This window comes from Apteryx mantelli, chromosome 23, assembly GCF_036417845.1.
Source record: "Apteryx mantelli isolate bAptMan1 chromosome 23, bAptMan1.hap1, whole genome shotgun sequence".
NCBI lineage: Eukaryota > Metazoa > Chordata > Aves > Apterygiformes > Apterygidae > Apteryx > Apteryx mantelli.
The window spans coordinates 2575578-2589030 of NC_090000.1; the positions used below are offsets into that span (position 1 = coordinate 2575578).

General features: G+C 56.2%; 1 protein-coding gene across 1 annotated transcript; it reads left to right on the forward strand.

Annotated features, from left to right (window-relative positions):
- Positions 1-9022: 9022 nt before the first annotated feature.
- On the forward strand, positions 9023-13453 carry LOC136994035 (placenta-expressed transcript 1 protein-like). Its single transcript, XM_067310141.1, has 4 exons — positions 9023-9240; positions 10721-10931; positions 11629-11690; positions 12275-13453. Exons 1-4 carry the CDS (start codon positions 9078-9080, stop codon positions 12400-12402), a joined length of 564 nt encoding a protein of 187 aa, XP_067166242.1. The 5' UTR covers positions 9023-9077; the 3' UTR covers positions 12403-13453.

Sequence of the window (13453 nt, forward strand, 5' to 3'; positions counted from 1 at the left end):
CACCGATTTTCCAACTCAAGTGAAGTATTTTTTATATTTTTCTTCTTCTATTTTTTCTGCTCCCCAATCAGCACAGTCAAACTTCCCAGCCGCAAACACAACTGACTCGGGTCAAGGTACTCCGAGACAGAGGGAAGCATTTAATCAAAGCACAAATAAAACAGCTAAATCCTGCAGTGGACTTTTCGCACATGGGCATTTTGCACATTAGACAACACTACACAGCCCCCTCTCTCTTCCTTAAGCTCTTTTTCGCCCCGCAGTGCCTGTTAGCCTACTTGCTTACTATTAAAGGTTGCCAGCAGCTGAAACCGCAGATCGGGCTGCTCATTAGTCACCACCTGGGAGCACGCCAGCCCTCCGCGCCCACGAGGCCGCGGCATGGCCCGGGTGGCGGCCTCATCCAGCCCGTCACAGGGACCTCGCGGGCTTACTTGTGGGGGGCTTAGCACGGGAACACAGCAGGGGAAAGGTGGTCCCTTACCGAGGTGCCTTGGGGACACACTAGTGTCGTCACACGAGATGCATCAGATGAAATCCACTTGCAGCAGCTCTCGTCGGTGCAAGAGACTCCCTCTCTCTTCCCCCTCCTTCCTGTACGAAGCCTGGCCCAGCACAGCTTGCCTACGAAGAAGTGAAACAGTCGTGTCCTGATTTAAAAGTAAGGACTAATATTTGCCATTGGGAGCCAGGAACGAAACTGATATGTTTTGCAATTCATTAGAGCAACTTTATTACCCCTCAGAATTGCACAAAGAGTAGGCAAGTCATGCTCAGAAGCAGCACTGCAGTGGTCAGGGCACCGAGAGTCCCACAGAATTAATTGCTAGGCACTTTCATTACTGATTAAATAGGAAATCTCCAATTGCCATTAGAAAATGATGATTAAACCTGCACCACTCTGATTGGGCACATCCTCTCTCCCCTTCCCCTCTCGCTGTAGGTCACCTTCCTGGTGATAAAGTTCAGAAGGACAAATCTGCGATGAGGAGGCAGCAGTGATAAACACACACAGTCCCAGCAGAGAGCTGCAAACTGCTTTTCTGGGATGAAGCTGCAGAGAAGCCACCCAGGACCCCCGAGCCCAGCTGGAGTTTGCCTGGGGCCAGCAAAGCTGCCCACCACCCACCTCCCATGTGGCTCTCCTCTCAGTAGCGTCAGGTGTTCCTCCAGCTGCTGTTTCCCAACTGGGATGTCAGCTGCTGGCTCCCATGTCCCATCTGCCCAGACAGGTGCTGCCAGGAAAGGTGACCTGGCAGAAAGACCCACAAGTTCCTCAAGTTCCTGTGCCCAGTGCAGGCAAAGCCTCCTGCACTGCATGGAGGAGGATCAGGAGCTTGACATGCATTTTGCACCCAGAAAGACAAGGTGGAGCAACGCGCTCTGCAGCAGGAGCTTCCCAGATCCAGATGCCAAGGTGCCACCAGGCTCCTGGGGCTGTGCAGCCCCCTCGCCAGCAGCTTTGCTGGCCCAGCAGCAGAGCAGCACCAGGCAGCCACCAGCCCCAGGCTGCCGAGGAAGCCAGGGTGGCCTGCAATCCTCAGGGCTCTCACGAGAGGTCACTGCTGTCCAGTTGAGCCCATCGGTGCAGCCGTGCTGCCAAGCCCAAGGCCGGCAGCAGACCCCCCCCAGGCAGAGCCTGCAGTGCCTTGAACCCGTCTGGGGCCTCAGCAGCTCCTCGGACACGTAACTTCCCCGCAGCTGGCCCCTCTGGCCAAGCCATCTCCAGCATATCCTGACACTTCCTCACCACCTCAGAGAGCAGCCTCTTTCGAGAGAAAGTGCCCAGATGAACGCAGCTCGCCACTTCAGCTCTTTTCCTTGTGCATCCCCTTCCTTGCTCCCTCCTCCGGAGGCTTCAGCATCCAGGAAGGTAACAAATTGGGGGATGCATCCCTGGGAGGCAAACATGAGAAGACCAGAAAGGGGTACGGTGCGCAGCAGAGACACCTCCTCCTCCTCCCCAGCCCTCAAAGGCAAAGCTGGCTACAGCAGGAGTTCGGGGGGAGCCAGGCAAGCTCCAGCCCAAGGCTGCAGCCCCTGGACCCCTCCTGCGGCAGCAGGGAGCTCCCCAGGCAGGGGGCAAACTCCAGTTGGGGGGAGCAGGGCAGAGCAGCCCCCCTGCAGCCCCACACCTGACCATGCCCAGCAGCTCTGCCCATACTCAGCCAGCCCCGTTTAGCCCCTCGGCAGCACCCACACCTGCGGGGGATCAGCCTCAGCACAGCCCTCTTTTAACCCCTTCAGCCCCTCACCCCACCACAGCACCTTTCCAAATCTGCAAACACCACGGAATAGCGATCCCCCTCCCCAGCTATGCCCGCCGTCGTCCCCCCCCCGCCACCCCAGGCGTCCAGCCTTTGCTGGGCACGTGGGTGCGGATGACACGAGGGCTGGCGGCCACCCACGCGAGGGGTGAGGAGCACAAGCAGCGCAGCTGCCGAGGCGCCTCCCCCGGCTCCTTCCCAAGGGCTGTTCGTGAGCAGCCCCAGCTGGGCATCGGGATCCCGGCCTCCTCCGGCCAGCCGCTGCCTGCTCCTGCTGCTCCGTGGCAGGATGCTTGTAAAAGCCGGATCAGGCCACAGGTGAAAACATCCTTCCCGGAGGTGGTGGGGCTGGACCGGAGCCAGGGGGCCGACCTCGCACCCAGCCTCCCGGCCAGCTGCCGCCGCTCCCGCTCTCCGCCAGCCCCCGGCCACCCCTCTCCCGGCGGGGAGAGCGCGCGGGCGCAAAGCCGGCGGCGGCGGGGGTTTCCCACTGCGCCGAGCCGTGGTGGGGTCTCGCCGCCGGGCTTAGCACTTGACTTCAGCAGTTTGCGTGAGGAAGACAGTCTCTGGGCACAGCATCCTCCTCGCTCCCGCGGGGCAGCACGGCCAGCGTGCCGGGGTTCGCCGGGCTGCCCCTGCGGTGGGGAGGCAGGCGGAGGCCAGGCTTTTCCCTGCCCCTCTTCCTGGGCCTGGGTGGGCACAACCGCCAGAACCGGGGCTGCAAACCCCGGCGCAGCCGGTGGAAAGCTGCTGCCATCTCCTGGGCAGCCCACCTCCGTCCGGCAGCCTTTCCCCTCCGCCTTTCCCGGGCTGCCGCCGCCGCCTTCGCCCGCCGCCCCGCGGAGGCAGCGCTGGGCCCTGTGCAAACAGGGGTGCAGCCTCCCCGCGGCCTGATAGCGCTTCTGCGCAAACACGCTCCCCTGCGAAGGCAAACGCGGCGCTTGGCACGGCGACAGGGTGCCAGCTGAGCAGCTGCCGGGCTCTGCCGGGATGCGGCGGGGCACGGATCCCGCCTCGGCAAAGTGCCTTCCCGAGGGGGCGTCTCAGCTGCCAGCCCCCGGGCTGCCGGCTGCCCTCGCGCAGCTCCCGGCTGGAGAGGGCACCGAAGTGCCCGCACAAGCATCTCTCCCCTTCCCGGGGACCGGTGCGGGCACGGGAGGGAAACCCCAGGAAACCATCCAGACGCTGAAACGGGAACCAGCGTGGTGCTGGCCCCAGGACAGCCAGCCGGGGCTCTTTCCAGGAAGGCTCGGAAGATGTAGAAAGATGACTAGCAGCCAGAGGGGGTTTTGCAAGAGCTGGAGGAGCCCTGTTCTCCATTTCGGGGAGGGAGAGGAGGCTGAGGAAGCAGGCAAACCCGGGCACCGCTCTGTGGGCCTTTAAGTCCCAGCCACGGCGAATGCCTGCCTGCAGTTATTCCTCTCTCTTACGTTCCAGGAACATTTGGGGACCCAGCCTCTGCGTGGTGGAAAACAAGAGATTTGCAGCGACCTTTGCGTTCCTACCACGTGAGCTTCCGCATGCTGGCTGCCTGGCCTTTTTGCCTCGGGCCTGTTTGCATGAGCAAACAGCGCTCCTTTCCGTAAGGATTTGATAAGTCTGTAGCTCCGGAGCGAGCAGGCCCCATCACCCCGCTGCTACACATACCCGCCAGCGACGGCCCTGCCTCCCAGCGCGACGGGATACAACTTCATGCATGTTTTCTCTCATGGGTCCAGACACATTGAGCTCTGCCTGTTTTTCCTCTCCTCCCCAAGCAATCCCACCTGGCATCGTCTCCCAAAGGAGAGGGCTCAGGGCGGGAGCAGAGGGAGCTGCCTGAGACAGCGGCCGGGCTGAGGCAAGGTCACCACAGTGGAAAGCTGTAGCTGAGAAACCCACCGGAGGAGGGGACAAGTGGCTGGAAGGTGACAGGAGGAAGCGCAAAGAAGAAATGGAGGCCAGGGAGGAAAATTCCCCTGTTAAACTGGCCCCTTTAAAGAAGTGCCCTTATGTGAAGTGTTTGCCCTTCAGAGCAGATTTCCCCCTTGCGCAGTGCCAGAGCAAACCTGCCCTCCCTCCCTCTCCCCTTGGCCGACAGCCCTTTTGATGCTGATAACAAGGAGGCTTTTAGGAGCTTATACCTCGGAGGGAAACCCGCAGAGAACAATCCGCCTTTTATTGTTCGTGCCTGGATAAAGCCATTTCAGGGCTAACAGACGCGGCTAGAAGACCTCAAATCCCCAGGTCCCTTCTGCTGCTTGTCCCTGGGAAATCCCACCGCTGGGGTGTCTCCCTGGAGCAGGCTGGGCGCAGCTGGGGACAGACAGGAGACGCGGCGTCCTGCACCGAGAGCAGCACGAGGCATCTTTCAAAGCCGGCTCAGCCGCCCAGGCACTAAATAACCCGCAGCATTTACAAAACACAGCTTGCCTGACGGGCGGGTAAACCTCAGCTGCCCCAGGTCCTTTGCACAGAGCAAACAGCCCAGTAAAACCTGTGCAGAGGAGCTCAGAGCGCATGGACTTCCTCCTGCCCGGCTCGGGCCAGCGGCTGGGAGGGCAGGGGGGACATCCCGGGGGGGGGAATGTCACGCTGGGGCTCAGCCTGTGCTGCCTGGCAGCTCAGGACATTGCAGTGGGGAGCAGAGAGTCCGTCCGGTGCCAAGGCAGGGACTAGGCGGGATCCTGCGTATTGGCTGCCTCTGCTTCGTCCTTTCCTCAGCAGCCTGCGCTAGCCCCAGCTGGGGCTCTGCTCCAGCCGAACGGCTTTGCTTGCTGCGGCCGCCGGACCAGAGTGACAGCCTGCTCCAGTCTCGGTCTGCCTGTGACTCACGTGGCCACGCTCGGAAGCAGGCGGTGGTGTGCAATTATTCCTTCCCTGCGAAACTGCTGCGCCCCCTCGCTTGCCGCCTCCTCCTGCTGGGCTGCACACGGGAGGAGAAAGTTTTGCCTTCCCGGCTCCAGGTCCTCCCCAGACCTTTAGCCCTCAGCCAATGCACCGAAGGGTTTCACCTCCCTTCCCGAGGCAGCGCCCTGAGCGCAAAGCGCTGCTGTTTGCCTGGGGGCTCCCGTCCTCTAGCCAAAACAAGGCAGATTCTTTTCCCTTGGGGGAAGAGAAAGAGGAGGGCCCTTACTGCAGGGAAAGGGAGCAGGGACTGGGATTGCTCCCCCAGCGCCGGCTGGTGCAGCAGGCTCTGGGCTGGGCCCATCCGCAGCCAGGGATGCTCAGCGCCGCGAGCCGCTGCTTAAATGAGACAGCACCCGTCTTCCAGGCGCTCCTTCAGGAAAGCCGCGGGGGCTGCGGCGGCATCGCTGCCCCGGGGAGCACAGCGCAGCGCCTGCGCTCAGCCCTGCCTCCCGGGCCCGCCAGCCGCCGCCGCCGCTCACCTCCACCTGCCCTTGCGCTGCCGAGAAACAGGCGCGTGCCGGGCAGCGGGGCCTCTCCCTGCCGGGGCAAGGCAAAGGGCCCTGCTCCCAGCCGCTGTCCCCACCGGTTCGGGAAGGCAGAAACTGCCTCTTGCAAGGAAGCAGGGAACGGCACGAGTTTGCTCCAAAAAAGCCACGGTTTGACCTTGAAAGAGGCTTGCAGAAAGTCTAGCTCTAGCTGAGGGTTTGCCCACGAACACACAGGAAGAGAGGGCAGGGAAGGAGCCGCGCCACGCGTGCCAGCCAGGAGGAAGCAGGGCAAGAGCACAACGACCGGCTGCTCGCCAGCAGGGAGTAAATCCCTAGCCGTACCGTACAGCGTGACACCTGCAGTGGGAGTGAGAGATGGGGAAACCTCCCTAAATCATTCCCTGGCGTCTACTATACAGGGCTGGAGAGCCCCACGGCTGCTTGTTACCCAGAGGCTGCATTTTTTTTTGGCATCTGAAAACCAGGCTCTTCAGCTGCCAGCCCGAAAGGGACCAGCTCCTGCCTTTCCCGCTCCGAGTTCGGAGCCACGAGGCGTGCCGCATCGCTGCCTGCCCGCGTTAGGGTCCCGCAGGCGGGCAGAGGCCGTTTCGACCCCTGCCCTGAGCACGGCCCCTGCCCGCCGAACCTCAACCCTAGCAACGGCATAACCGCCCGCTTTGGAGGATCCCCTCCGGCACACCAGGAAAAATGGGGAAACCTCTCCCGGCCGATTGGGCGCGCGGGAACGCCCAGCTTCTGCTCCCTACGTCCTGCTGCGTGGCAGCCCTGCGCAAATACGTCGGGGACTGTGGAAGTTCCGATTTTGGGAGTTCAGGCTCCTTATTCTCGGCCCTGTCGCCACATCCCTCTCCGAAAGACACGTGTGAGCCTCCCATAGCCGCTGCCCCTCCCTGCCTTGCCTCCTCGGGGCTTCACACCCATTCCCTTCACTTCATTAAATGGGCTGAATTAATCACCGTGAAGTCAGCTTCCTGGCCAAAAATACTAATTTTCCTGCTTCCCAGAGCTCTCCTCCTGGCAGAGCTCTCTGTCTGCAGCCCCTCCTTGCTAAAGGCAGGCCTCACTGCTCTTTCCCACAGCAAGTTCAAACTGTTTAAGAACAGATGAGGAACAAAACCGAAAAGCCGCACTGAATACACGTTTCGTAATAAACACTGTCACTTGCATCTTCACTTACAAAGGTCTCCTTCACCCTGGAGAGGTTTTTGTAACAGGATCTTCTCTGTGATATATGTGACAGGGTCGCATCCTGCTTTTTTTTTTTCCAAAATTAATCTCTCTCCCAGAGGCAGATGTATCTATTTTCAACTCTGCTTGCTCCAGTGACGTCAGACTGAGTCATCCTCGCCAACTGGAGGATGGCACAGAGCTTTTGCAAGGAGATTTCAGATGAAACTGCCAAGGGCAATAGGGTCACAAGTGAAATAGCGCTTGCAAAATCCTCAGCTGCTGTTTTCATTCTCTTTTTCCCCGTTCCATTTCCTCTCCTTTTGCTAACTTACCTTCCTTGTTCCTCAGAGTGCTTTCAGAAAGGGCCGTGCACCCAGCGGGGAAGAAGCAGGATTTCCAGGGGCTTTGCAGCAATGCGGTCCCACCGGAGCGCTGCCGCGCTGGCTGAGCCGCTGGCGCTGCCCAGCTGAGCCCCCCGCGGGGCAGGCAGCGGGAGGAAAACGGCAGGGAAACGAGGCCCCGCAGGAGTATTCGAGTCTGTGACAGAGCTGGGAATTTAACAAGCCAGAAAAGCTCAGTTTCTGGCTTTCTCCACACCCTCTGCCTTGGGGTGAAGTTAACCTCCAAGCCATGCTTGCATCGCCGGCCACGTGGCAGTCGCAGCTCCTGCGAGTCCAGCGTGTCCTCTTCCCTCTCGCCTCGCTTTTGCTGCTCTCCTTCTGCACCACGAGTCCTGAACCCACCTACTCTTTTTTTCTGGCACTTGTCCTTCTTCGCCTGTTTCTGCTCGACTTTTATTTGAAGGCAACAGCTCGTCTGTAAACCTGCAGGCTGCTTTGAGGGCGGCCCGACCGGGGGGAAACACGGCCCTGGGTGAGGGGCTTTGGAGCTGTGAGCGCGGGGGGGGGGGGGAACGCAGACCTCCCGCTCGCCCGGCAGCGCGGGTGACCAAGCAGAGCTGGGGCCTCAGCGGCGGAGGAGGGCTCGACCAAACGGCAGCACGAGGTCCTGAGAAACGCCTCCGGGAGCTTCCTGTGGCATCCCTGAATGACACATCTGCGAGCACACGGCAAATGGGGGGGGAAAAGGGCATGCCCATCTCCCTTTTGAGGATTTGGAGGGCCTATGCATTCGGCACCCCCCAATTTTCCCTGCTGGGAATAATTACCTTCAGCAGAGCTAGCGCCGGGAACACGTTCTGGAGCAAGCTCCATTTCAGGGGACTGATTCGTCAGCGTTTCGGGGCTGTCTCCACAGTAATTACTGGGTGTCGCGCGCCCTGGGTTTCGCTCTGCGTTGTGCCTGCTGCTCCTTGCCCCACAAGGCACGTGGGAGGAAGGTTTCCGGATCGCAGAAGTGCTCCTGTCTCACCTGTGCTAACGTAACTCACCCTGTGCCAGCACCTCCCCGCTTGCAAAATCAGCCTCCAAAAAACCTGTCCAATGGCTTGCAGGGCAAGGAAGGGGGAATCCCAGCAAGGGAAAAAGGAGAAAAGAGACACTTGGTCTTTTTTTTCATATAGTGTTATTGGAGGGGTTACGGGCAAACTGTTTTGCCATGGTACCCCTCAAGAAAAATCACATAAATGATTTGCCCCTGAAGAAGACTCCACTGTGTTCCTAGGGAAGTGCTGCAATGAGGGGTTGTCTCCAAGGCCAGGGAGATGGTCCTTTCACAGCCTCCCGGCCCGTCGCTGCCCAGCTGTCTGCAGGCAGAGGCGGAGGCTGTGTTTGAACATCTCTACAAGGATGTAGCCCAGCTGGGCCTCGCACGCTTTCTGGAGCTGTTTCTCTTTTCAGCAAAGCCCGCACCAGCACTGGAAACAGGACTGTGGATGCTCCTCCATGCTTCCAGTGGCTGGGGATGTGCGGGGTTACAGGGACTAGCAGCATCCACGGGGAACACTGTGTCGTGTGCACGCAAAGGGCGGCTTGAGGGAAGTTGGCATGTGGAGACTTAATTCCCAGCCCACAGCTTCCCGGGTGACGTGTACATTGCCCATTTAAACCCCACTTGGCTTGTCACCCCTTTCAGTTCATCTAGAGACTAAGCAGGTAGGAGGAAGTAATCTCTAAAAGCGTAAGTGAAACCTCCCATCGAGGGTGTGCACAAGCGAGCTGGATGGGCAGGAGGAAATATTTGCATTTACCTCATCAAAACCTGAGTATAAATAGGCTGGAAAATGTGAGACTTTCTCAATTCCCAGGTGCAGGTGTGCGAAGCAGAGACATCAAAGTGGATCATGGCCTCTCTCCTCTTCATGCTGCAACTCCTCTTCCTTGGGACTCTAATCGTCCCGGCATATTTGCAGATGCAAGGATGCGATTTCCTCCCAAACGTGACGGCAGGCAATTTCTCCCTATCTGTGATACCTGAGACATATGCGGCGAACACAACCTACACAGGTAAGCTGGCTCTGCTTCGATCTCCGAATTTGCACGCTGCCTAGAGATATGTCTCCCCTGCCCCTACCGCAGCTGGTCTCTTGAGTCTTGGGTAGTGATGCTTTTCAAATGTGTTTAAAACATGTGAGCTTTAATACGCATTTAATGTGTTTTTATTTCAGGCAGGCGATAGGTAAATGGCACTAGTTGTTATCTCTTGTTCCTATTTCATGTTCGCGTCTACAGCGTCAGTCCCAAATCCCCTTTCCTTTCTAGGGTGCCTTTTTTCCCCTTTAATCATTTTGCCTAAACAGCATAGCAGGATTTGAAAACTCTTGAAAATGCAGAATTTTGAGGGAAGCTTTTTTACAGATCCATTCTCTTTCCCCTTCCCTGAGAATTTGCCCTTCTCAGTAGTAACGGCTATGAGGACGAGGGTGAAGAGGTTACTTTGAGAGTGACACATATTCAGCGCCAGTCACAGAAAATGGCTTTTAATATTACAAAGTGCTTGGCTCCAGAGCATACGGCAGCCTGCCCCTGTTTCCAGAATGTGACAACAGATCTCCCTTTGCCTTAAGGCTCAGCAAAACCTAAATGCTGGGAAAGCAGGGGAAGAGAGATCTCCTGATCCCTTCCTGCAAGGGGGGAGGTAGGGTGCTGGTCTCAACTGGCAGATTTCCTTCAGATTTCACCCCAAGGAGCACCCACTGCAGCTGGCTGTTTTTCAGTAGGGGGGAACGTTTTGTTCACTGCTACCATTATTTCATATTTTGAGCTGGGTGCTGCCTCATGTCAGCTTCCATAGCTGTTGCAGGTCCTGGCGGGTTTCTTTGGAGATGTGGTTCTGCCCCAAAGCGGGCTGAGGACCAGGAGGGCCACGGCACCCCAGCCCATGCGGTGACGGGGCTCCGGGGAGACGCAGCTGGGGAGTCGCTGGCTCCTGGCCAGGGGCTCCCCTTGCTTCGTGCCCGCCTGCTCTTTGCAATACGAGCTTGGTACGCAGTAGGGCTGTGCAGGCTAGTCACAGCTGTGAATCAGCGGCCCGGGATGGAGAAGTGGGGAAGCAGTAAGGGTGGGGTCTGGTGCCCTCAGCATTGGGGATGAAAGGAAGCATTTCCTGCCCAAAAGCTTGTCCCCTTTAGCTTTTCCACTTCTGGCATTCGCTTGGGACCCAGCAAAGATTCACACTCCAGGAGCTCTGGTTTGGCTTATGCTGCAGTGCCCATGCTAGCAGGGGCTGATTTGGTAGCTGAGGAATTCCTCTCAGTCTGTGCCTAAACTGGGGAGGGGGCAGGTAGGGGACTTTTTCTTTCTTTGATTGGGGGAGGGCTATAGGACTTCAGCTTCCCTTTGAAGGCTTCTGGTGCTCCCATGTCCCAGAGAGAGCATGGTGCAAGCCCAAACGCTCCCCTGGCTGAAAACCCTGAAGGCACGGGGTCTGCAGATAGCTGCCTGACAGGACAGGCAACCTACTTTGTCTCACTTGCTCTCTTTCCAGTTCAAGTAAGTGACAGCAGAAACTTAACTGGTGAGAAAAATGTGATTGCGGTTTTGCTGCAAGCCTTATCCTCCCAAAACATTTCCGTGGGAGAATGGAAGGACACAGGCCCTGAAAACTGCAGTGGTATTTCTACAGCAGTAGTAAATGCCACTAACACAACAGCAAATTGGACATCCCCAAGCAGTAACATCACTTCTGTGGAAATAAGGTAATAATATATTCCACCTTTAGGTATTCAGTTGGGACAGTACTTGCCTGGGTAGGCTATGGCAATGGGAGTTTTGCTCTGGAGCAGGGGTTGAAACAAACCCCTTTTGCCTGCTCCAGATTTTCACTTGCAAAGACAAAGGAAACATTTTCTTCAAAGTTGGATCCAGAGATTACTCCTCAGAGAATCTGATAGCTTTAAAGATTTGCTCACATTAGTAGGAATGTAGATTAGCTCCATGGAAATCAATGGATTGACACCCCTCGTTTCCATTAACACTAATGGAGCTGCATCAGTGGGAAGTGTTTGCCAAAGGAAACCATAGCCATTAGCCTGATTGGCCTTATCTGCAGGAAGGAAGAATGCAATGGTTCGTTACAATAGCGATTCTAGTTACAAGGAACAGATGGTCACAGCAAAGTGCCACCCCATCGCAAGGCATTCCTATCTCATCACTGAGCAGGGCAGTAAAGCAGCAAACAGCACGGGGACTAGCTCCAGCAAGCCACAAGGACAGAGTTTCACGTGGAAAAAAAAAAGTGCTATATGGTTGGAGGGCAATACAAGCTCAGAATGACTTCATAGTTCTCGTCCCTTTATCTGCTCTTAACATCCCCTTTATATTGCTCCACGGGGCTTATGTAAGACATGTAGCTTCTCTTGTTTGATTTTTTCTCACCCTTACCTCCTTCCACAGGGCATATATCCTCTTTTCTGATAACACCACTGAGCTCAACACGGTGACTCTGAATGAAAAAGGTAAATGAGCTTCAGTTGGGCAGTTAAACAGCAAGGCGAATGGTAACCCAGCAAAGGCTTCATTTGTACTTTGATGTTTTGGGAGAGGAGAAAGATGGACTTGGTCCATCTCCAGCTGAAGCATTTCTCATCTCTCCAGTGATCAGGAAACAAGGCAAAGACACTAGAGCTAGCTAGAGGTTTTTCATGATACCATGCTGAACTTAAAACCTCTTCAAACTTCCTTTTGGTTTTAAAGGATATAAAATAGCTACAAATGGGAGGAGATGCTTATTTATTTCTGCAGGTATTGGCACAGGCTTTATCCTCCTGTTCACTCTGTGTGAAGTGGAAACTGTGACTTTGCCATCACAGATAACGTCTCCGGTGCCCCAGAGAACCCCCTACCACCCAGGAGCCTCAAGGCCCACACTGGTGGTGCTCCATTGATATCAATAGATACGTTCAGGCATCCCACTCCCCTACCATGGGTCTGACCCCACATTTCTGGGAAGGAGAGTTAGATGTGGCCTCTTGCAGTAGGTTTGTGGTAGAGCTGGTCCTCTCCATTTCTAACCCACCCTGGGGGTCTCCTTCTGTTTCAGAGGCGAACGCGACGACAGCACCACCAACCAGCACCCCCAACTCCATCTCTGCGGTTCAGAGCAGCACCACCTTTGTAGCCATCGCACAAGTGGTGCTGCTGTTTGTCACAAGCAAACTGCTCTCCTAGAAGTCGGGGAGAGGAAACGACCCGGCTGTGCTGCACCTTTCCTCCTTGCCTTCAGCACGTGTGGGAGGGCGGGCAGCTGATCTACTCAGGAAAACTATTTTCTTCATGTATTAGGATGATGACTGCACCTCTACATTAAATTATAAAGGTCTGTTTGACCAGAGAGCTGATCCTTCCCTTATTCCCCTCGTCCAGGGCCAGCACACTTGGTAAGATGAAAAATTTCATAGCAAGTCAGAGCTCACTCTGTTCAGAGCAGCTAGAAAAGCACCGCGTCGCCGAGAGCGGGTCCCCGATAACCAAGGGGCGCCACGCGAGTTAATTCCTCCCTCATCACCTGGGCTTCTGTGAAGCACGAAAAAAGCATGAAAATGCCTGCGAGAGGGCAAAGGCCCTCCTCTCGTCAGGGTACTGGCGTCTGTTGAGAAGCTCCAGGAGAAGCCTGCTCTCAGCTGCGTGGCCTGGGACCCACGCTCACAGCCTGTGTGCACGAGAGCGAGTGTTGGCATGTGTGCGCACACCTCAACGGCAGTGTCGCACAGTCGCCCGTGGTATGGTAATCAAAACAGGGAGACGAATCGGGAATGGGGGGGAGGAAGGGGAAATACGGGTTTCAGATTCACCTGACTCAGCCAAGTTAAAACCTCCAGGGCATGCACAGAAGAAATAGATGTGCCCACCAACCCTTCCCAAGACAAGCCGGAGATCCTGCTGGCAGGGTATCCTCCACAAAGGCCCTGGGCCTTGCGAGCTTATTTTTCATACTGTTCTTTAGTCCAGCATCACCTGAATCTTGTTATTTCTCTGGATGCCCTGTAAGGTTCCCCTGTTCTTGTTCTGGAATGGGCGGGTGGGTATTTCTTATTTTTTATTTTTTTTTTAAAAAAATCAACAGCTGATTTTGCTTTAGGGCAAGATTGGATGGGCCACTGAATGTCTTGATTTTATTATATTTGTTTGTATTTTTATAAGGATAATGTTTATCTGGGAATTTTCAAGCTTCTGGAAGATAATTTTTCTTAAACTAATCTGAATAAATTAAGGAACGAAA

Bases quoted from the DNA above. Each gene is read 5' to 3' on its own strand.
- LOC136994035 (XM_067310141.1), top strand. From the start codon at position 9,078: ATGGCCTCTCTCCTCTTCATGCTGCAACTCCTCTTCCTTGGGACTCTA. The intron at 10,932-11,628 runs GTAATAATATAT...CTCCTTCCACAG, and splicing joins ATCACTTCTGTGGAAATAAG to GGCATATATCCTCTTTTCTG. The intron at 11,691-12,274 runs GTAAATGAGCTT...CTTCTGTTTCAG, and splicing joins GGTGACTCTGAATGAAAAAG to AGGCGAACGCGACGACAGCA.